Source organism: Diachasma alloeum, unplaced genomic scaffold (assembly GCF_001412515.2).
Source record: "Diachasma alloeum isolate Michigan unplaced genomic scaffold, Dall2.0 Dall_scaffold_00313, whole genome shotgun sequence".
In the NCBI taxonomy this organism is placed as follows: Eukaryota; Metazoa; Arthropoda; class Insecta; order Hymenoptera; family Braconidae; genus Diachasma; species Diachasma alloeum.
In genome coordinates, this window is record NW_021680452.1 from 775,935 (window position 1) to 801,559 (window position 25,625).

Below are 25,625 nucleotides of genomic sequence, written 5' to 3' on the forward strand. Positions count from 1 at the left end.
GCTTAATTAACTAATTAACATCTGGCACTGGAAGCGGAATTCTAAACCCCTGACTGACGGCCAGCCCTAACCATCGGAACCCAGCTGCCAAATGTTTGGTGTTTCTGTGGATTTCGTCCATTACAACAATGATAACACGTGATACGTGCGAGACATCAAGAGCGTTGACTCGATTCTATCTACCTACATCCATTCTATCTGATGGTGTTCGCTGGCAGATGAGACGGGACAGAGGCCTCACTATCCTCGATGTCATGCGCTTCGCTATGAATGTGTGATGCATTCAACGATAACGAACATTGTCAAGCCAGTGACAAAGGAGGTCTTCGTGTTGGTGAATTCGCTCGTATGGAAATTTAGATGGCTCTGATTCAACTGTCTCAGCATAATGTGTCAGCAATTTTTACGAGATTAGATAATTTTTCGCTGCTTAGTGTGAGTTTTGCAATACCTAATGCTGGGAAGTCTGTCATTTACGTTTTATTGAATTCACTTTGGTATTTTGGTCGAAATTTTCGAGGAGTTTTTATTTAGAGCAGAAAACTCGTTATCAGCTTTAACGAGCAATTTGAAACCCAATTAATTTGAATGAATGGTGATGATGGAAATTTTACTCGATAAGTCAATTATTAACCGTAGATATTTAATTTTCCATGAGAGAGATAGTTGAAATTGTCATTATTGAGAGAGAAAAACAGAATGAGAGTATTTCACACGAATTCTGTGTTCAAAATGGCTTGAACCTAAAAGTTCTCAATTTAAGAAACACGATTTCCTCGAAATATGAGGAAATATGCCTCAATTTACGTACAATTATGCTAGATTTATATCAAAATTTGAGAAAATTGAAAATTTAACACATTTTCAAGAATTTTTGCTCGGTAGATTTCACTACGGTAGAATTGAAAAATTCTCGAAGAATGGAACTGAAAGTTACAAATCTCTTTGATTTTTCCACGAAATTCTGAATTTTCAATGACAAAATTCCTTGAAATTTCAATGGTACACGGACAGAAATTTTTTATAAAAATTATCCTATCGTTCTATAAAAATGTATCATGAGTCATCGTTTCCTCATTTCTATCCCGAAATTTAGTAAAAGTTAATATAGGATGATCTAATTTTATTCTACGTTAGAGAAATTTTATCCTGACGCATAATAAATTTGCGCCTTCCAGTCCAATAATTTTTATGTAGATAACAACGAAAATTCTAGAACGGTTGGTAAATTTTACCCTACCGGTACAGTATTTTTTGCTCTACCGGCACGATCATTTTTATTTTTATGAGGTTAAAATTTCTCTAACGTAGAATAAAATTTGATCATCATATATTAATTTTTACTAAATTTCGGGGGAAAAATGAGGAAACGATGAGTCATGATACGCTTTTATGGAACAGTAGAATAATTTTTATCAAAAATTTCTCTCCGTGTAATTAAATTCGATACAAATTTCCAAAAAGTGTACCAGAAATTTCAGACACAAATTTTTAATAATGCACAGCCCTGAAGATGCACACTGTAATGTTTGCGCAACGTCGACGCAAAGCTGAAACCAAACGCGGCATATCCATCCGGAAGCCCATGATATTAATAATCATGGCCGTGAGAGTCTCAAAAGTAAGTTGGAAACTAAGAACTTTTTTTCTTCGCATTAACAGATAACAAAATTTTAGTGAAGACCTTTCTTGCAGCTCTCATTCTTCATTATACACAAGGGGCTTGAGGAAATGTCACCATTTATCTTAGATCTATCTTAGATCCGGAGATATCCCACAACACTCAACTAAAAGTTGAGCCGATCTATTGCCCGCTATTACTTTATTTTATTACTCATTTAACCCGTAATTAAGTCCAAAACACATTTGTTTTGTAGAAGGCAAAAATTCCTACAAGATGTAGTGATGAATTTTTTTCGTTTTGTAAAATTGTCAGTGATATTATCAAAAGGAATGTTCATTATGATCTGAAAACTGAGGTATGAAACATTAAAATTTAAGGTGCAAACTAACAAATAACGATTTACCACTTTCATAAAAGTTTCTTGGCGTTCCTTCGCTGGCACTTCTCCATCAGAAAAAGTAAAAGTTGAAGATGAAATTCTCACTATTCTTGCTCTAATGAAGACATAAGATGGCCCAAAAAATATTTGAAGGTCCAGCAATTTCGTGTAATCAAACGTGAGAAAAACCTCATATGTAATTCGCTTTGAATTGGCAGTTTCCGCATAATTATCGCCAGAACGAGACAGTTGTTTTGTAGAAGTAAAAAATTTCTACAAAGAAGATGTAGTGGTGAATTTTTCCGAGAATTTTTGTGCTTTGGAAAACGTTTTGTAAAATTCTGAGTGATATTATGAAATGAAATGTTCATTATGATCTCAAAACTGAGGTATGAAACATCAAATTTTAAGGTCAAACCAGGAAATAACGATTTACGACTTTCATAAAAGTTTCTTGATATTCCTCTCCTGGACTTCTCCATCAGGACAAGCAAGAGATGAAGATGAAATTCTCATAAGTCTTACTTTAATGAAACCAACATGACCCAAAAAACCTCTTGAGGTCCAGCAATTTCTTCTCATGACACATAAGAAAAATCCCAGGTGTAATTCGCTCGGAATTGAAAATTCCCGTGTAATTGCGACCAAACCAAGTCGTTACCCGGTGGCTTGGCGCAGTGGGTAAGTTCGTTGTCTCACATGCGAAAGGTTCCGAGTTCAAATCCCGGTCGGGTAACATGGTATGATCTAACCATTTAAAGGCTTGATCATCATCGCAGTATGACCTAACCGGGTTGAAGCGATGTAAAATAACGATTAAAAAAAAAACAAGTCGTTCTCCTTGGATGAGCCACATATTCCTAACAAGAACATGTAGTGTAAAATTTTTTATTTCGAGCATTCATTTCGAAGTGTTCTGTAAAATTTTGAATGTGACTATCAGAAATGAAATGTTTGTTATGATCTCAAGACTGAGGTATGAGGCATCAAATGTTGTAGTCAAAATAACAAATAGTGTTGTACGACTTTCATCAAAGTTTCTTGAGGTGCCCCTGCTGGGACTTCTTTATCCCAAAAGGAAGAGATGAAGATGAAATTCTCATAAGTCTTACTTTAATGAAACCAACATGACCCAAAAAACCTCCAGAGGTCCAGCAATTTCTTCTAATCACACGTGAGAAAAACCTCAGGTCTGATTCGCTCCGAATCGGCGGTTTCTGTGAGAAGATTACTCCCCTGCGAGTGCAAGGAAAGCTAGCGCACTCTATCCCCACATGTTTTATATCCATTTCCTCGGTGAAAACCCCAGAGATGCAGAGCTCCACCTCATTTCTACTTCACCTCCCAGGAATAACGTGAAGCAATTTCTCAAAGGGAATAAATTAGTAAGATGGTTAAGATCGGTGGGAGTTACAAGGAGTCAAGGCGTTGAAGGTGAGGCCAGATACAGACACTCGAGTGGAAAATACTGAGACATTTTGCGATGTGGGAAAATGAGTGGATGAAGATATCTCTGTGACTACCAGAGTAAAAGGGAACGAGTCTTGAGTCACGTCGGAGTAATGCTCCTCCAAAAGTGGTCGATTAAAAGCATCTCTCATAGTTTCTCAAAGGGGGTATGGAATCCATTGTCTCTGGGCTCAAGCCTCAAGTGACTTGTCACTGTCAGCTGGCGACTATTAGCTCGTTTTTCCATGGAGAAAAGTTTTATTTCAATTAAATGAAAGTTCATGATAGAGTTTGGAAACTTTCATTATTGAGTTTTCATTAATTTTTTTTCTGTAATATGAAGTTCTGAAGTAATTTTGATTTTTACTCAATTTGATGGTGGGAATTTGGTGTTCAATTCTTAAATTGAAAGGTTATTATGTTCTTAATAAACTAGCGTTAGTGTTGATGCTCTATCGTTATGAGTACATCCTTCTAATTGATACTCCATTGAAAATAATGACTTTTTTTTTGACCAATAAACTTAAAAATGTATCTTCTCCCACATTTTTCATAATTAAGAAGCGAAGATTTGGGGTTATATTCAAAAAAATATTTTAGAAAATACGTTGAAGATTTTTGTAAGTTGATTTTCCGATTTAAAACAATCAAATTTCTCATTTTTAGTAGTCGGAGACAAATTTGACCTACAAAATCGAATTCTTGAGGAAAAATCACGCGGAAAATAGTATTAAAATTGTTTTTTTTTGCTCGAAAAACGAAAAAGTTTTTTTCCCGAAGTGAACCTCCAATTCAATGAAAGTTCAAAGACCTTTTTACCGCAATTTCCCGTATTTCTATCAACTAATTTTCATAGAACATTTGAACTAAAATTCACAGTTTCCGTTGATTTTCTTATGAAATTGTGAATTTTCAAGGAGAAATTCCCAGAAATTTCACTGCAATCGTCGATTGATGAAAATTTTCAGGAAATGTTGGACTACAATTTTTTCCTGAATTATTCCCGGAAAAATTTTGGAATTTCACGCTTTGTGCTTCATCTCCAATTGTTCATGCTCAATTCCATCTCAAGTCCGATTCAATGACAGCGAGAAGAATCTAAACTAAATCCTCAAGAGAAGCCCCAACAAATAACCCCCCCATTCTCCGATTATTCCTCAAGATATCAACTCCTTCTTTGAGAACCCTCATGCCCTGAAGGGGTGAATGTTCTCCAACTCGAATGTTCCACTTCTCACTCAGTAGACACCACAGAATTCACTCCAACAATTCCCATTGTCTCAAACTCCAAACCAATTCATCCCAGTCTAACCTATTTTTCCTCACCTCGCTGATGCTATTATCACTGATAGCACACCGTGAGATTGAATCGTGATGCAGTTGAGGACTCAATGTCAAGAGATTGCGCGTGAGATGAGTTTATGGTGCATCTTACCTCATTGCTTTGTACTCAACTCCTATGTATTTGTACCCACCCGGAGAAAATTTTTATCCAAAATTACCCCTGAAATCTAGTATAATTTTAATCATTTGTAGCTGAAATTCCCAGTACACCTCGCGGGAATTCTATCAAGAGACAGTTCCCCGGGAATTTTGAGGAATTTATTTTTTGAAAATTTACAATTTGATGAAATTATAAATTTTATTAATTTATTTATAAATTTTATTTCAATGAATCGATAAAAAAAATAGATAAAAATCCAATATACTGTTCGTCATTTTTGTTCGAAGTTTCCGGTGGAATTCTTGGAAATATGATCAAGTGACAGTTCCACGAAAACTTCAAGACATTACGTTTTTGAAAATCCAAAATGTGATGGCGAAAAAATGAAAACTATAAATTTCAATTCAATGATTCAATGAAAATTGATAGAAGTGAGGAAAATTGGGGTAAATGTACTCCTGAATTTTTCTTTTAATTGCAAATTCGATACTGAAAAATTATGTTTCGATTGAAAATCCAGGTAAGTTGAGGAATTCTTGACTTTTTACTGCTCGGAAATTTGGAATTCCGTTAAATTTTCAATAAAATTTGAAATTCTAATTTCAAATTTTCTCTCCTGAAAATTCCTATGAAACTGTCCACGAAATTCCAATTTCTCCCTTTACTAAGACTAGTAGGAAAAAACTGAAATTATATCGACAGTAGAGTAGCAATTTTTCTCAAAGCGACATTGGATTCGATTCAGACGAGAAATAATCCTGAATTTTAAATTTCACTGAAAATTTTGTAGTATTCCAAATTTGTGAACAATAAAAACACAAGAAATCTCGTAACTTATCTCAATATTCAATCGAAACATAAATGTTCAGTATCAAATTATGCTGAATTTTCAAGTAATTTAAAATTAAAGCAACTATTCACCTAAATTTTCCTCTTTTCTTTTAATTTCATAGAATAATTGAACTAAAATTCAGTTTCCATTGATTACTTGAAATTTCAGTAAAACTGTCACTTAATAAAAATTTCCAAGAAATGTATCAAAAATTTCAGCTAATAACTTTTTTTGTGATACCTGCCTCAAATGTGCACTTTTCGAAACGGTTTAGTGTGCGTAAAAAAGTTCTTTATGGCACGCTGTGCGATAAGTCAAGTTTAATGCACGCTGCGCTTCGCGCAGCCTGCTTGAAACTCGACTACCGTACGAGGTGGCATAAAACAGTTGTAGAGCACTCGGCGATAAATTCCATTTTCAACGAATGTGAGTACAGACCTCGCCTTTGGCTCGGCCTGTAAACTTCACATCCGTCGAAAACGGAATTTCACACCTGCGTGCGTAAAGTTCACGAGCGTGCGTAAAGTAAATTCTCATAAAGTGAAGCTTTACGCACTCGAAATTCACTTTACACACCTTGAATTTTACGCACTAGTAACACAATACACTATAACAGTACAGTAAGGCGCTACACAAAAAAAACCGTGGAAAAAATACTAAAAAACTCAAAATAGCCCGGAGTTGTTTTTTCACTTAAAAAAAAAACTCAAAATTCCCCTCAAGCAAAGTATTTTTCAATTAAATTACGTTCCTTCTTACATTTCTTAATAATTCTTCTTCAACTTGTCTCTTTAAAATTTTAAAGTAAACTTGAACAGAAGATTTCGTATTTACACCGCAATTTGTGTCGATCTTGACGCGGTAGACCAGAGGGAAGTACCCGAAGACATAATTTATCTTATCTCACCCCATTGGGACAAGACGGATAACACAATGCAACGTGTATCGGTTTGCTCTGTGGGGACACATTCAGACAATATCAAATGGTCTTTGGCTCACTACCCAATGCAGTTGGGTACTGATAGCGATGCAGATGGTGAATACTTCGTACATGAAGGCATTCAATTTTTTATCAAGTTTTTTTGTTAGCCCATTTCCTTTTATCCTTTTACTTTGTTCGTTATCTTTTTGGCTAGGGGATAAATGGCTGCAAACGACTGTGCCAAACCGCCCGGTCTTTGATATTAAACACGTGACACTTCCGTAAAACTGGACACTGAATTTCCTGGTGTCATTTTAAATTAACTCCTGGGGAAGTTTATCAATATAACTTTCACGAGCGTTCAATTGAGCCTGAGTTTCTAGGCTATTCAATAGTGTCGTTCATTGATTAAGGAAGAGGGGGGAGGGAGGGGGAGGAGATAAGGAGGTATAGGGTATGAGGTAACTATCACGTATTGAGAAATATCGGAGTAATTCCTGTATCATTCGATCTACACTGAGAGAAAAACAGCTGAGTTCTCAATCAAGTCTTACTTGCGCCAAAAAATCGTTTGTTAAAAATGATCAAAAAAGGATTTTATGTCATTAGCGAGCGAAACAAGGTCAGAATCGGGATTTTTCGGGCTCAATGACATAAAATATTGTATGCCACATAATAGTATATTTCGATACGATTGCGAGAAAGTGTCTTTGGGCTCGTGGGAGGTTTATAGCACGAGCCGAAGGCGAGTGATACAATCCCACGAGTCTAAAAACACTTTTCCCGCGAGTATCGAACCCTATTTTTCATCACAATATGTGGGAAGTGGGGTTAAAATGTCACTTTACACAACGCGTGATGAAAAAGTATTACCTGACGAATGTGACTTTTATCGCCTAATGACATAATGTACTATTTTTCAATTTATGATTAGAATGGGTTTTAAAAATATGACATGGTAAAGTTGCATAATCTTCAATAGAAATGGCGCAGTAAACCAATAGAATTGTTTTATAGAATATTCACAGAACCCCATTTGACTTATAGAGTTTCAATAGAAATTCAGATTTTTTTTTATACAAGTGCTAGATTTCAGTAGCGAAGCGGTAAACCGGGTTAAGTCGATTTTGACTTTTGGCCAGTTTTCGATGAATATCTCGGAATCTGCACGGAGAGAATTTTTTGATAAAAATTACCCTACCGTTCTATAAAAGTGTATCATGAGTCATCGTTTCTTCATTTCTATCCCGAAATTTAGTAAAAATTAATATATCATGATCAAATTTCATTCTACGTAAGAGAAAATTTATCCTGATGCATAATAAATTTTACCCTTCCAGTCCAGTAATTTTTATGTAGATAACAACGAAAATTCTAGAACGGTTGGTAAATTTTACTCTACCGGTACAGTAATTTTTACTCTACCCGCACGGTAATTTTTATTTTTGTCAGAATAAAATTTCTCTAACGTAGAATAAAATTTGATCATCATATATTAATTTTTACTAAATTTCAGGATAGAAATGAAAAAACGATGACTCATGATATACTTTTATAAAACGGTAGGGTAATTTTTATCAAAAATTTCTCTCCGTGTAAGAGAGATAGCAAAATTTTGCTCAAGACTTTTTATAACCCTCAATTGGCTCTATAAAAAAGGTCACAACAAAAATTTTTCTATCTCTTTTAGATTCCGAGACATTCGTCAAAAACTAGTCAATAGTCAAAATCTACTTAACCCGGTTTACCCCGTGGCTACTGATTTTTCTTGTGATTTTTTTCAACTTGACAAAATGTACAAATCTTTTTCTTTTTTCAATTTTTTTCACTGTTGTGTGTTTGGTTTTTGGTCACTGGGAGAGGTGCCGGAAATATTTCGTTGTTATTGAAAACGGAGCAATTATTCATGTTTGAGACTTTCAAATTTGAACTAAACAATTATTTTTTTGGTAATTTTAAGTAACGATTTTGTTGATCCAAACAAGACTTGTTTGAGAAATTCCTCGTTTCTCTCTCAGTGTATGCCTATATTTTGCAATAGAAATGACAAATATTTATGTGCAATTCAGTCATGAGATGAATGCTTCAATGAAGAGGATTATGCGGTTCAAAAGTTTAATTTTTTTTTCAGTTTTTGTTATCACAGGGATCATTTATTCCTGCAAAACAAAGCGATTTTGAAAGTTATATCTATTTTTTTATTGGAGTTTATATCACCATGATCGTATTCAATTTATTCCAGGCGGTTTCCTCTGGTCGTAAACATAAAACTCCCCTTCACCGAATATGACAAAAAAGTGCATAAAAATGTGTCCACCGCTGCTGTGTTTTATCTTTACCGACGAGAGGTGTTCGGGGATGTAACGAGTGGAGAATCGATACTCGATCTAATGGCAGAGTTGAGTATGAATATTCGTTGGTAGTTAATGGGTGATTTAGTTGATGGAAGAACGTCGAAATAATAAATGCTATATTTTTCGGTAGGTAACAAATTAAATGATGCATTAAAAATATGAAAAATGTCCCGGTGGCTTGGCGCAGTGGGTAAGTTTATTGCCTCACATGCGAAAGGTTTCGAGTTCAAATCCCGGCCGGGTAGAATGATGCGATCTAACCATTTTAAAGTCTTGATCATCATCGTAGTATACCCTAACAGGGTCGAAGTGATGTAAAATAACGATAAAAACAAAATATATATGAAATGAAATCTCTTGAAACATTCGACGACCATTAAAGGCAATTCAAAAATATTTTTTGTTACGGAAAAATTACACGAAGACTCACCGACGGCGGTGACTGTGTGGTTAAAGTGTGGGATCGGCATGCGGGAGACCCGGGTTCGATTCCCGGCTGGGGGGGGCAAAATTTGTCACACTCTAAATCTCACGGTTTCATTGTCGAGCGGGAGTCTCGCAAGAGACGACTGTACCTGGGCAGGTTTTTCCCTCAAATAAGGTTTTCCCTTGTCCTTCGGCGAATGCGGTACAGGGGGTTGGAGGGTGGGAAGGGAACAAATCGTAAAGACTCGAAAGGGTATACGAGAAGAAAAAATTTTTTTACAAGAAGACTCCTCTTCTCCCGCACAGTTCAACAAAGATATCCCCTCGAAACACGAAAATTCATGAACACTTCAATCCTTTCCCATGAACAACAGTTGAAAATAGCTATCAGTACAACTTCTTCTTCGGAATTTGCACCCCCGGAATGACTAACAGCCGCTGTTTCCATCGGAATCCACCCGAGATACAAATAGACAAGCGAAACATAATGTTTGCCCTCGTCCACAACTCCCAAACTCATTATTCACCTTATTACGCAAGTAAATTGAGCGAATATCGACCGCATAACCAATGGAAAACAATGCCAAAGGGATTTAATTAGCAATTCCAAGGTGAAACACAATTTTAATTGAATTCATAACGCTCACCATCACAAGTTCCTCCATTTATTTACCCTCGTTAATTCACAATTTCCCCTCATCTTCTCGGCTTTATTTTTTGCTCATTTTAATTTATGCAACAACTACGCAGTATCGGCAGTGCCAGGTAAATGAAACGCTCTTGTCCGATTACAAACCGCCACACACTATTTACCATGGGGCCTCTGATACGGAACGTTAGTCGTTGAGTTATCAGCGGTTTCCTACACAAAGTGCCATGCACTGCGGCTTCTACAACTCCACAACAACCTCTGATACACGCATATTTTCTTCCAGCGTATTTCATATCTCGTCGGCTCCTGTTTCTGCTCGATGTAGGCATAAAATTTAGGGGAGGGGTTATGGTGGAATGCGTACGGTGTCACAGCTCGTTACGTGATATTGAACCGGAGGAATCGGGGGGTGAATAAGGACAAAAGTGGAAAGTGAAATCTAAAGGTTTCGCGTAAAAAAAGTATGCGGTTTACCCCTCAGTGATGAAGGCCGTGTTATAGAGCAGACAGCGGTGCGCCGGGTTTTTTTATGATGGGGTAAAAGGGTCGCGTGATTACTGGTGAAAGCTGATGGGAATTCAAAGGATTGAGGGGAGGGATGGATTTCAAAATTCTGCAAAGTAGATGGATAACGATTTTTTGGTGGGAAGAGGCATCTGTTACTGAATACTCTTGCGAAAATTGTTGGGAGGGGCTGTTTCCGTGGTTTTAGAGATTAAAAATGATACGCTGAGAGGAAAATTAGTTGTGACGAAAAATTATATCGCCACCTTAATAACAGACAAGCGTATCTACATAGGGAACTTATAGCACTTATGCTTGTTATTAAGGTATCGACATGGTCCACGGAAGAGATCTTTTGTTGTGTTGAATCAATTTATTTGTAAGCGATGAAGAAAGTTTCCTTCTTAAAATGATAATTTCCGTAGTACTAGTTGTTTTCGTAAGACAATTATAATATGTCTATTAGGTAAATATATTAGGTCTATGGAGAATTAAATGAGACTCCGGTTTTAGGAAGTCAATGTTATTAAGTAGTACATATATTTTTCAGGTATACATTTACAATTTCCATATATTATAGAATAAATAATAATTTTAAGGGAAAACCTGAATTTACTTCTCAAAAACTGTGTTATTGGTAAAACTAAATGATTTCCAAAGGAATAATTTTTTTGGGGGAGACAAATATTCTGAAGTAGAATATATAATTTTTCGTGAAAACGTTTTTTTCTTTCATTATCGATGGAACTACCAATAGAAAAAATGCAAAAAAATATCGCCTAAAAGAGAACAAAATTGGAGACCTGAATATCTAATCAAAGTGAAGTTTATAGTGGTTAAGAGTTTATGTATTTTACAAGAAGTGTATAAAAAATTTCAGCCAAAATTTTTTAGCAGAAAATGAACAAGTGCGGCATTAAAAGTGGCTATTTTCTCTCAAGACAATCACGCAAACGCTACTTCCACGGTTTACAAGATAATAAATCATTCATGATGGAACATTCGTTTACATCATTTTCGAAATTATTGATAGGAACATAATTTCACAAATTATTGCGGGAAATTTTTCCAAATTTAACTTTGATATTCCGTAACATCAAAACAGAACGTCTAATTTAATTAAAGTTTAATTTTGTTAAGAGTTTCAAAACATTGAGATTGTTCTCACGACCATTGACTGAAAGATCTTGATGACTTACTTTCTAATTTGAAAAGCCAAAATGTTTTTTTTTCATTCGTAAGGGTAGCAATAAGTGACTACTCTACTTGTAAAGAAAAACGTATAATAACTCTGTGGGATCGTTTATCCTAATTTCTGTTAATTGTCATAGAATAATTGAATAGAAATTCACGGTTTCCAGCGTCAAAATAATCACGCCTACTCTACTCCCATGAGTTTAGATGATGAATCACTCTTGATCGAGAAATCTTTTACATCATTTTCGAAATTTTCGATAGGAACATAATTCACTTGATACAAAATTCCAAGAAATGTATCGCAAATTTTAGCGAAAATTTGCCAACTGAAAATAAACTAGTGCATCATTGCACGAGGCTATTTCCTATCAAAATAATCACGCCTACTTTACTCCGATGGTTTGCATGATAAATCACTCTGGATCGAGAACTCTTTTACATCATTTTCGATAGGAACATAATTTCAAAAATTATTGCGAGAAATTTTTATGTTCCATAACATAATTTTTATGTCCCATAACGTCAAAATGGAACGTCTAATTCAATTAAAGTTTAACGTTGTTAAGAGTTTCAAAACTTTCAGATTGTTCTCGCGACCATTGACTGGGAGATCTTGATGACTTAATTTCCATTTTAAAAAGCCTAAAAGTTTTTTTTTATTCCTAAGGGCAGAAATAAGTGGCTACTCAACTTGTAAAAAAACTTATAATAACCCTCTGGGATCGTTAATTTTCCTAATTTCTATCATCTTTCATAGAATAATTCAATGGAAATTCATAGCTTCCGCTAATTTTTCCATCAATTTATAAAGTTTTAATAATAAAATTCCTTAAAATTTTAGTGAAACTTTCACTTGATAAAAATTTTCAAGAAATGCTATATAAAAAGATGTCACCCGTTTATGCCTAAATGACTGAAAGAGACATCACATACATGATGATAACGATACTGATTTTGGTGATAATGTTGGTGTTGATGATTTCCAACGGAGTATGAATTGTATTCTCGATTCTCGATTGGTGTTTTCATGGATTTCGACGAATTTCTTAAAGTCTTTAAATACAAGTTTCGATAGACTTCTATGGAAAATTCTTTGTTTTCAATGCAAGTTTTCATAGCTGTCGCTGTGTCTCCTATTGATTCTCGATGGTAATTTCCATCCCTTTGCAATAAAAAAAATCATTGATTTTCAATACAAGTTTTTCACCGCTTCCCACGAATTTCTTCTTAGTAATACTATAGAAATTCGCATACGTGAAAGAACATATTGATTCCAATCAATTTAAATAGTAACGTGATGAATCATATAAACTCTATGAAATTGTCAGGCGTACGGAGTGCGCCTTCGAACTCGTGTATAAAAAAGTTTAGCCAAAAATTTCGCAGAAAATGAACAAGTGCATCACTAAGAGGGGCTATTTTCTATCAAAACAATCGCGTCTACTCTACTTCCATAACATCAAAATAGAACGTCTAATTTACTTAAAGTTTAACATTGTTAAGAGTTTCAAAACTTTGAGATTGTTCTCACGACCATTGACTGAGAGATCTTGATGACTTAATCTCCATTTTGAATAGCCAAAATGTTTTTTTTTTACTCCTAAGGGCAGAAATAAGTGGCTACTCAACTTGTAAAAAAACTTATAATAACCCTCTGGGATCGTTAATAAGCCGCAGAATTCAACGGTGCTTATCTCAGGAATGCCCCAACGGCGGCTGCAGCCGACACTTGAGTCCCCCTCAAGGCGAGGATTTTATAGTACCGAGTTATTTCAATCCACGTTGCACCAAGAAGTACATGATTGATTAAATCTCTCGGTGTTGGGTTGTGTAAAGAGGAGCAACGGTTATGTATCATGTAAGTTGGGATGAAAAGCGTACATAGGGTTAGCTAGCGGGTCCGGTGGAAGGCCGAGCGAGCCGTGTAATCGAATACGTCGCCTCTCATCCCTGTGCTACGTTAACGTCGCCGGGTTTTTGCTGAAAGATGTCAGACATCAGGGGTTTTGGCGCGTCTCGGGAAGCAGTTCCAGATTTGAGGTGGATTTAACGTCAACTCTGAGTAAATTTTTTTTGGGGTGCTTCCGGGCGCTTTGAAGCAAAACCAAATGAACAACAACTAAATTTTCGGAAAGGTTGTGTTCGTACAACTTTTGTAAATTGGGATAGAAATCCAGGCAAATTTCCGCTTCCGTCTGCTACAGTCAAATCTTTTTTCCTGGATTAGTTGTTGAGATATTGGAAAAGTGAAGTCTTCTGACGTATGGAGAAAAATTGAGGTAGAATACGTAGGCGGAGAGAAAAATTGGGTAAAAAGTACCTCGAAAATCGGGACAATTTTACTATACGAATGATAATCGTGGAGCGAAAGGTAATTCAGTGAAAAAATACTGGTTTTTAGGGGATATCTTGCGATTTTCTCGGTACAAAATACTACGAATCTATTATGGATGCAAAAATTATCCTCCTGTTTAGTAATATTTCCCACATCGGCAGGGGATTGTTTGTTTTGTTCCCGTCTGAAGATCATGGGGACGGTCCGAAGTGAATTTTTACCAAACGACCTTAGTGGAAAAACATAAGGTGGAGGCGTAACATGCCTGATCAGAATTTCGGATCGGACTTGATCAGTTTCTGATCGAGACCTGAACAGAATTTCCACTCGGGGAGTTCGGTAAAAATTATTCTGTTACAGAAAAATTATACAAAAAATTGGAGGAATGATTCATGTTCACTGGGATAATTTTTGATGGGATGCAGGGTAAATTTTAGTTTCGGTACAAATCGCCATCACGTTTAGTAAATTTTCCCGGATCAACGGAGTAAAATTCACTATTAATCTCGCACTTTTCTTCTTCTTTTCCTATTTAAGGTGGAAAAAGTAGTGGAAATTGAGGTTTCCCCGTGATTACTTAACTTGTTTGATCATTTTTCTCCAACTTTTTTCTCCGTGTAGCGAAAACACGAGAGGTTTAAGTAAATTTCAAGAAAAATACACGGAGAAAAAAGGATTTGGCAGTTGTATCCAAGCGCATTCCGTCTCATTCTAAATTACTGTGTGAAAAACAGGAAAAAATTTACGGAGTAAAAAAGTTTGTGGCTTCCAGCATAACGGTACTAAAATCGTAAAAATTTCGAGCCATAAAATTTCTTCTCTTCACATTTTTTCGTGATTTTGCGTGAAAATTCCCGAAAAGGCATTTCGCCTCATGTATCCACTTTGTCATATGATTTTCTCTACAGCTTTTTCTCGGTGTCCCCTCCGAGATCCGTAGATACTTCCCTCTTCGCTACTGAATCAGTCTGGCTTCATGAACCACCGAATAAAAGATCAATTGATTCCACGAGGAAATCCGGAAATATGAGCAAATGATGAAGTCACTGTGTACTCATTCCACTCTCCTTATCTCCCAGACTCGCAGTCATCGAATAAATACGCATGAGAGCGCCAGAGACTCGCAGCAAGCTGTCCGCCATCGGAAGCAGGAATCACCGAGAGCAAAATAGAACGCCAAACCGTGGACAATAATCACACAAAGCCCGAGTTAAAAAATTTATTTTTCTGCCCTCCGGCCGGAAAGCGTCAACTTCCTAGCCGCGGCGCCAAACGAAGTTGCCACTTTCCGGCTGCGTCGAGCAGAAAAATAGTATACACACCTTGGCCAGTAAATAAGAAAGCCTCAGATCACATGTAATTGTTGGCCGAGGCAAAGCCGAGGTCGACAAACATGTGATCTGAGACATTCCTTACTTTACTGGCCGAGGTGTGTAATCTACTAATTAGATCAATTCAGTAGGGGAAGGTAGGGCAAAACGGACCACTGAGAGAAAATTGGTAATTTTTGTTTTTTTCTGTCCTTCAAATCTGAAACACTGAATGTGTTGAATTAAAAGTGAGTTTCTTGGATCGTAACCGTCATAGGGGTTTTATAGATAAAAAGTGTCATTGAGTCGCAACAGATTTGCTAATCACCTCAAACCACAAATGACTTTGAATTTTACAAACATTACCAATTTTCTGTTAGTGGTCCGTTTTGCTCTAGGGGTCCGTTTTGCTCTGCAGTCTGCTTTGCCCGCCTGGTCCGTTTTGCCTGGTCCGTTTTACAGACTCTATCCGGAGGTTTCATTTCTTCATTGATCAAAAATGTTCTTTAGATTCCATAGAATAAAACTAGTTTTTTTTTCGATGATTTCAATTAGATGATAGCAAGAACGATGAAGAACTTAGAAGAATTTGATGAACAGTAAGTGCATTTCAGTCGGTATTTGGCCTATTCACCTATTCTCTTTGAAGTAGTTCTAGCCTTACGGTAAATTTAAAGATTATTAAAAACTGCAAAATTTGCAGAAAACTCGATTAGATTCGGAATTCTATTTTTTTTTCTCAATTTAATTATCGTTTTGGTTTTTCAAAGAAAAAATGTTTAAAAATCAGGATTTAACCCCGTGTCTTATGTGAAAATCAACATTTCCATTGTAATCAAAGATTAAAATCTGAATTTTTTTTCATGAGATGTGAAAAAATCAATAATTTTTTGACACCTCATAAAAAATAATCCACCGTTTTGCAAACAAGTTTTCTTATTTATTCATAAGAGGGAAATGTTTGAAAAAATATCAATATTTTGCGAAATTTAATTTAGATAATACTGACTGGGCATGAATTTGTTCAAATTTTTTCCATGCGATTTAGTTAAAAAATTTAAAAACTGAAAATATCCAAAAGTACAGCGTAGCTCGGCCGAAGGGTAGATCTACTCTAAGTCAAAAACTTGATCAAGATGGTCGGTTTTTGGTCGCGGTATTTAATTTCAGGTCTTCAACTGACTGCATCGAGCCAAAAAACGACCAAATTTTTCGACTCGGGAGCATCAACTCGAAAACACTGATAGAATAATTCATTTATTCCAAACGAGACTCGTTAACTATTAACGAATGGTAGAGTTGAATATGGCCAAATAAATATTCGTTAATAGTTAACGAATGGTTCACTTGAAAGGTGAAAGTCGAGTCAAACAAGGCACCTCAAATATGCATTCGTTAACTATTAACGAATGAACATTTGGTGAGACCGAATAGACCCTCGTCTCCAACCAAATCCATTAGTTAACAATAACTAATCCTTTCTATCAGTGAAGAGGGTTGAGAAGCTCCGCGGAATATCGACGAGGCAAAATGTCGCGTATAAATTCCATCGATGCAGACGTGAAATCCGACGGTATTCTTGTTTATAAATAAACGTGTAATGCAGGTACACATAAAGGAGAGAGTCATGGCCGAAGTGAGATTCTAGATAAGGTGCCGAGGTGCTTGAGTACAATCGACGCCATAATCCCCTAGGGGCGATTCACTCAGCTCTCGACAGACGCAAGTCGAACCCTACAATAGAATGAAAAAGTGGATGTATGGAGTTCTTTTGGTATTGAGGGAGAAATCGAAAGGTGTATCGAGATATGTACAAGCTTTGGGGCGTGTTACAAGCTGGTGACTTTTTTATGCATCGAAGGGATATCGTGAACTCAGTCGGTAACGATCACACCACTTGTATTTATGACTTTGAGGTTATAGGGTATAATAATGGGGTTATCTTGGGGGAATCGGTACGATGGAAATAGCTTCATCATTTTTTCGGGCTTTTGAATGCTGAGTAGAGGATAATGCGAGATGAAGATCTTTGAGTCTTTAACAGATCAGTTGATAATAAAATTTGGATGAACTGGGTCTCACTTTGGAGGCTAAGAAAACGCCTTAAGGGGTAACAGAATGCGGTCAATTTTACAAATTTTTCAACAAATTTCCTGCCCAATGTTATCGATATTTTTACAAATCAAAGGACATTAATCTCCAGGAGGCGATGACGAAGGTCAATGTGCTTTGGGTTCAAAAAATACTAATACTAATACCTTTGAGCAGGTAATTTGTTTGAAAATTTCAAAGAAATGCTGGCCTTCCGTTACCCCTTAATGTGAGGTATTTTGAATTCAAATTTCGGAAGCTACTGTTTACGTTTTGTTTCCGCAAGTTTGTCGGTCGGTTACGATGCGAATAATATTAGAGCAAGCAATGTAGCGAGAGTCAGTCGTTCACGTGTATTTGAATGAAACACACCATTCAACTCATATTGGTATGAAATGCAGTGAATAGGTCTTATTCTTATTTCTGACAATTAGATAAATAAATAAATAAATTCTTATATAAATAATTTATATATATAAATAATTAAATAAATTCTTATTCCTGACAAGAGTTAGTATTTTTTTATCACTTAGAACAATGAAAACTCTTTACATTAAGGAGGCTCTATTTTGTCCCACTCTCTACAGACAAATAAATTTTTATTTTCAGGGACATGTCATTGATTTTCATAAATCTATCACCAATTATTAGTGATACTTGACACTGACTGGAATGCCCCTGATCATAAGTGATTTTTATCACTGTAATTTGGTGATAGATTTCTTAAGCATTAAAGGTGCACGTAGGAAAAAATCGTATAGAATCTTTCTATACGGACTGTGTATAGCATTTCTATAGGTTTTTCGTATATGATATTCGGATATTTCTATACGAAAATTTCCTATACGGTTCATTTCTATACGAATTTCTACACGAATTTGTATAGAAATAATCCGTATAGGGAATTTTTGTATAGAAATATCCGAATATCATATACGAAAAACCTATAGAAATTCTATTCGCAAATCGTATAGAAACTTTCTATACGATTTTTTCATACGTGTGGGTGCCTGACAATTAATGATATTACTCTGAAAATTAGTGACGATATCACTAGAAATTAATGATAACGTCACTCAAAATTGGTGAAAAAATAATTGGGGATAAATTCCTAAAAATCACTGACATGTTTCTGAATATCAAAACATTTTCATTGTGACTTTCATACATGACTAGTCTGACGGCGCGCTCCCGCGCACCTATAGGACGTCAGAATAGACGAACTAGATGGATAGGCTTAGTCAAGGGTGTGACAGGCTTTATAGGGATATTTCCGATATATTCAAGATATATTAGCAATATTCCGTTCGATATGTGTGTGATATGTTATCACGTCATATAATCCTGGTGAAAATGATCCGCGACAATTTAATCCTGCAAAATCATCCTACTTAAATTAATCCTGATACAGTATAATCCTGATCAAAATAATCCAGGATGATTTGATCCTGAGATTTTTTTAATGATTATATTGCTATCAATTTAAAAAAATAATGATAACTCGGTGTTAAATATTTTGAATTTCCGCTTTCAATTGAGAGAAATTGTATTCTAGAACTAGTAGCAATTGTTTTTTGTAACTGACGATTGTTCTTTTTCCTCTCATTTTAATTTTTCCAGGAAATTAATTCATGTCTAATTTGTGTGTAAATACCGAACATATTTGTGTGACGCTGTATAGAAAATTTGATGTTAAACTACTGAATGTTGTTAAAAGTCATGACAGAAATAATATCTTAAAGTATCTCATGGGAATCGCTTATAATATTAATTACTGAATTGTGCACGTGTTGCTTTCAACAATTTAAGTTGTCTGAACACAACTTTTTTTTATGACGTAATTGGTTTTTCATATTTGTTTTGTTGTTAATTAAGTTTGACGATACGATTTGTACAATTATTTTAATATTTCATGAGTGCATGTTTGTTTTGAGATTTGAGGGCTTGCAATATTTTTCAGGGTTCGATATCAGCGCCATGTCTGCATGTTTACGTTTCATAAATAAATGATTGTAATTTGTTGAGTATTTTACGTCACATTGTTTTCCCCATATTTTTCGATTTTTTTGCGTAAAATTTTGTTACTAATTTTTTTGCACTGGGATTATTTGTATAGGATTTTTTTTCAGGATTAAATTGCTTAGGATCACTGTTTTCAGGATTTTTTGACCAAGATCAAATTGACTAGGATCACTTTTAAAGGATTTTTTGACTAGGACTAATTTGTTCAGGATTAATTTTCGAGGATTAAATGACGTGGAATCAGGTGACACAACTTTCGAGAAACTACGTCATGATGTGAATATGGTTTTTCAATACCAAATATGCAGGAATTAATATTTACCCTTAATAATCTCTAATGAATAATTTTTAATACTTTCAGTTGAGGAAAAATTGCGCACCTGTTGAATAATGTTTGCCGTCCAGAGATAAAAGTTGTTATTATCAGAACAGCAAATTTTCTGATGCTTGCGAGAAAAGATTTTGAGTGTTGGAAATTTTTCCGAAATTCTCTCCATAAAAAGTTTCCGGACTTATCTCTGAAATGGCTCTAAGAAATTAACTGGAGCACATTTGTCAGATACGAATTGGACGATCGATTCTTCCATAAAATATCTACGAATCAGCTAAATGCCAGTACGAGGACAGCAAAAATAGGGTACAGCAGCGTAAAAAACGCATTGAGTGATCGCCGGAAACCGGTCAAAGTTGGTGGCGCCTTCCAGTTCAATTGCTACGAGCAGACAAAAATGAAGGGTGTCTATCCGAGAAGAGGGGAGATCGCCTCGTCAGTATGCATTAGCCAAAAGGGGGAATGGTTTTTTCGTGTCATCGACGCTCGGAGAGACCCGGTTTATTGTTAAGAGGGTGAAGGACAACCATTTGACCTCAATAAAGGAATAAGGGACGCTGGATTTTTTTATCTCTCTCTCTCTATTCCCTTCATTTAGTTCGCATTATGTCGATCATGTGCACAGAGAAGAATAGTTTCTAGTTTCCAGAACGAATTTACTGGTTTCAAGGAATTTACGGTTTCAGAAGGCATTGCATTGAGAATAAAAAATCTGGTTACTTAATTTCAGAACAGAAGTCCCAAAAATTCAATATCAAATGTCTATTGATTTAAAGTGAGAAAAGTTCTTAAATCAGGAATCGTTGAGTTTCTTAAGTCAGAAACTTGGCGGTTTTAATGCGGAAATATTCAGAAGGGACGAAATTCAGGAATAATTTAACATTAAATCAACATTAAGGATGTTTAGCCATTTTCAGGAAATCTCATTTTTTCGTGTTCAAGGAAAATTCTATATTTTTTAGGCTGATAGCAGAACATATGAAACTAACTTCTTTTGATTTAAAAAAAAAATAATGGCAATAGTCTCGCCAGAAATAAATAAACAAATTTTTCTTTATACACGGGCCCTTATGGGATTTATGTTGAAATTTATAATTCTTCTACTAGAAGACTCTAAAAATAAAAATAAAATAGAAGGTAATGTGTAAAACTATACTGAATCGAATGGCCAGAGAAAAATTTGGGGTATCCGCGTAAAAAGAGGAAATCTTTGAAAGGGTCTATCCCATATAAGCACATGTTAGCGCATGCGTTTGGTGCATTCTGTTCAGTCCATTTCTAAATAATAAACGTGGGTTGGTGGATTGAAATTTTTATCCAGATAAAGAGAATAATTGCATCTCTCAGTTGAAAAAAAATCAATTTTTTTTTAATACTTGCGATTTTGGATCAACATCCTTAACAGAGTCCAGATCCTAGGTAATATACTTTCGATAACAAAGGATTCATAATAAGTAGATTAATTTAAAAACTAGAGAAGTCATCAATTCAAGAACGAGAAGGTTCTCAATTTAAGAACCCATAAGTTTCGAATTTCAAAATTAAGATTTCTTCAAAGTGAGAGAAAATGTGCCTCAATCATACAACATGGAGAAAAAAAGCAATGAAAAATTACAATAGAAATCCAGTAAAAATTAATAAACGGTGTGCCGTAAAAATTCGCTGAAGATGTGGTAAAATTTATTCGTCTTCCTTGTACTTTTTCACTAACACCCTGGCAGATCTTACTGCTCATTTGTGAAAAATTACGTTTTGAAGGGAAAAATTTATCCTTCGTCTCATCTTTTTTCCTTGGTTTCAAATAAAAATTGTGGAATACAATTTCGCTCTCCGATTACCTAGAGATTGCACAGCAATTTTTCGTGTGATTTTTTTCTTTGTGTAGATTTAAGTAAAACTTATTGAGAATGAAAACTTTTTTGTCCGATTTTTAGAGAAAACAGTAGATTATGTCATAAGGCCGATAAGCCGAATGACATCATCTATTTCTTATCACGAAGTTCTGCTAAAGGAAGGTGGAAGGGGGCCCAGAAGCGGGGTCCAGGGGNGGGGGGGGGGCCCGGGGGGGGGGGGGGGGGGCGAAGCGCCTAGGAGCGTCAAAACGCAACCTAAAGTCCGCTGTTTGTCTTTATCAAGTTCATGGCTGCTAATCGCCATCTATTGGCCGCAAAACAGAATGATAGGTAACAGTTAGCGGGATTCAGTGATTAAATATTATATTATATCATTAGGCGATAAAAATATTATCTAACGAATGTGACCTTATAATCACATTTGTCAGGTAATACTTTTATCGCCGTATGACATACAATATTTTCTCTCATTGGGCCTGAAAACTGTGCACTGACCGAGCGAAATGAGGTTAGAATCCCAGTTTATCGGGCCTAATGACAAAAACAATTTTCACAAAATGAAAATTATAATTCTTTCTCTCTGCGGCAGAATTTTGAAATTCAGATATTTTTACTGGAAACTCGAAACTGTTTTCTTTGTGCCCATTCAGTTTGCATTATATAAATCATGTGGATGGAAACTTACCTTCTAGATTCGCCATTGAGAATCGATAGCTGTCGATCCTGGGTGTGTTTATGTCAGAGTTGAAGGGCCGCAGGGTTGCTGAGCTCACATTGTCCAAGCCCTGTAACAAAGGAATATAATGAACTCTTAGAAATGTCAGTCTGTTGACAAATTGTGAATAAAGGTCTATTGTGGAGAGATATCGATTGTGTCACACAAAAGCTGTGGAAAAACTGAAGAGGTTCAACGATAAAAGGTGGAAAGATTCTCATGATCAGATGGAATCTTTTATTTTGTAAACCAGATAGAACAACGCATAATCGTCACGGTTGCAGGTCTTTTCATTGTTATGTGGTGATTCTCTTCAAAGGGGTCGTACAAAATAACAGACAATGGAGGGAAAATCCAAGTCATGAGCTTAACCTTCCATCAACAAGAGAACTTTTAGGGAAAGTTAACTACGTAATAGATGGGGCTATTATATCAAAGTTAATTCCGTGGACTTTAATTTTATACTTATTTTATTACTACCTTACAACGCACTGACTCGGTTTTGAGTATACTGCGAAATTTGATCAAGACTTTAGGGATATCCGACACTATAATAAATTTCACCACTTTCAATCATCAAATTTGTCAATTAAATTGCGTGAAATTTTTTTGAAAAAATCATGAATATTCAGCGTCATTTTTTTTTAAAGATTCCTTGTTTATAAACAAATGATTGAATTTGTTTAAACTTTCGGAAACCTTATTTTTTTTGGGGTGAAATACATTTCTGGTGAAATTCTGTATATACATAAATTTGTTATGATTCCAAAAATTCTGAAAGCCTAAAATTGCATTTCAAATCGCCAATGAAATTTACTCCCACTGCTCATAAGTTTTTTGAGTCTCTCCAATTTCCTTCTCCGCACCAAAAAAAATTCTATCACGCCTTTGGAGAGCCTCAAATTGCCGACAAGTGCATCACCTCAGCTTTTTCTATGAGCCTCCTCTCGCTTTCATCGCCATCCCCCCAGACTTCCGTATCCGTTCGTATCCTACGGCTGAAATCCGACAGCCCGGCAAATGCGATTCGCACTTCGCTCTCGCGCTCGTCAATTTTCTTGTGTCGCTGCGAGATATCCTCTTACGTGTAACAACGTATTCCCCCTCCCCCCACTTCTCCATCGAGCGTATTCCCGAGGTGACTTGCCGACTTCCTGAAGATATATACAGAGTTTAACTGGATACATGTTGAACGATGGCTCAATAACCCCCGGGGGATTTGAGAATTTCGTAATAAAGTTGGAAGGCTTTATAACAGACGGAACTCCATGAAAAATTTATCACTTTGCATGGGGATCACTTGTAGTTACTGAAGACAGGAGACGCGCGAGAGCATTTCCAAATCTGAATTATTTCAGTCATTGGAAAAAATTTAAGGTATTTATGGCGGAGTTAGGGGAGGTAAAAAAAGTCAACAAATTAATGATTTTTTAAAATACATTGTTTAATTTTTTCAAAAACCCTACACGGTTGGAAAAAAACTGAAATTTCATGGGCAATTGACTACTAATTTTCAAGACAGTAACACTGAATGCAATTTAGGGGAAAAAAATCATGAAATTTCAGATTTCACTGAAAATTCAGTACAATTCCAGAATTTTAAGCAGCATAAAGACGAAAATTCCTTAATTGATGTGAATTTCCAATCTAATATTACTATTCAGTGCCAAATTACATTGAATTTTCAGTGAAATCTGAAATTTCATGATTTTTCAGTGTCACTGTCCTGAAAATTCAAGAATATATTTACCGGAATTTTCTGGTTTTCTATTCATTTTCAGGCAAAAATGGAACTGAAATTTACAGTTCTCTTTGATTTTTCCACGAAATTCTGAATTTTCAATGACGAAAGTCCTTGAAATTTCAATGGTAATTAAATTCGATAAAAATTTCCAAAAAATGTATCGGAAATTTCAGATAAAAATTTTCAACAATGTATGCAAAATCCCAGATAGCCTAGGAGAATGAGTGAAACACAGGAATTTTTCTAATAAATGCATTTTAGCACGGTGTCTTATGGGAATTCCGGAAAAAAAATATTAAAAATAGAAAATAAGTCGCCATTTTCTTGAAATTTCGGACTTGGGTGGAGCTTTCGTGGAGGAATATAAAAAATAATAATCCAAGTATCCTAGGAGAATTGTTTAGAAGGAATAATTAGAAAACTCATGAAAAATAGGAATTTTGCGTGCGCAACTTGGAAAAGCGACAACGTCGAGGTTAGAAATCGTGGAGGGGCAAGCGCGGCAAATACGGATGGAGTTATGATGATACATTTCGCTATGAGAAGCAATACAACAGCTGAGTGAATCGGTGTTGCCAACTTGTACCTCAAACGGCACGACGTTGTTACTTTTCCTATCCATATTAATTATTTTCCAATTATCCAAAAGACAAGCTAGAAAAATAAAAGAAGGTTTGAAATATGTGGGAAAAAAATATAAAAGTTATTAAAAAAATGGTCGAAATAAATGGAAAATTTGTTATTAAAATATCGTTTTTGTTGTTCAGCGATTGGTTTTCTGTGAGAGAAGGGAGCTAAGCCAAAATTCGCGGGTGGCATGTGAAAGCTATAGAGAAATTCCGGTTCCGTTGGGTACAATCAAATCTTTTATGCGCTGAGAAAAAAATATGATTCCTTTTTTTCGGAAAATAATGTCCTCAACAATCAAGTTTTTCTGGAGCTCAACATTTTTTTCTCTACCATATACAATGATTATAGTGGTTGTCACATGAAAGACCTCGACAATATTTTGCACGTACCCTGTATTCTTTTCTCAGTGTGATGGATTATGCCTTGCAATATCAGAAAAGTAAGATTTTCTCGCATTCGAGGGGAAATCGGATGGAAACGAAATGGGGTTTTTCACTTGCTTTTCCTTATGTCGTGTTTAGTGCAAACTTATATGGTTATAGTACACCCATACCCATTAAGTTTTATGTGTGTAGAAGCCCGAGGGCTGAAACCGTGTAAAGTATAGCCGTAAAATATCAATGCACATTCTGCTACTTTGTTTTATCATTAATCTTAACTAGGGGGCTACGCCCCCTGCTTACTCCACTTGTAACCCTTGTGACCCTCGATCTGAGAATTTTCAATGACCTTTGTGACCCTTAATTTTGGAGCCTTAATTTCAAGTACCAAATTTTTATCACCAGATGTTGACTTGGATTTTTATAATATA

At 35.6% G+C, this 25,625-nt stretch overlaps 1 protein-coding gene across 1 annotated transcript in view; it reads right to left on the minus strand.

Moving 5' to 3' along the window:
• LOC107039967 (amyloid beta A4 precursor protein-binding family B member 1-interacting protein) overlaps window positions 1-25,625 on the minus strand; it is a 304,909-nt gene that overhangs the window by 27,890 nt on the left and 251,394 nt on the right. The window contains exon 4 of the mRNA XM_015259847.2: window positions 22,411-22,510. Within this exon, the coding sequence (XP_015115333.1) occupies window positions 22,411-22,510 (100 nt within the window). The remainder of the gene's footprint in view (window positions 1-22,410; window positions 22,511-25,625) is intronic.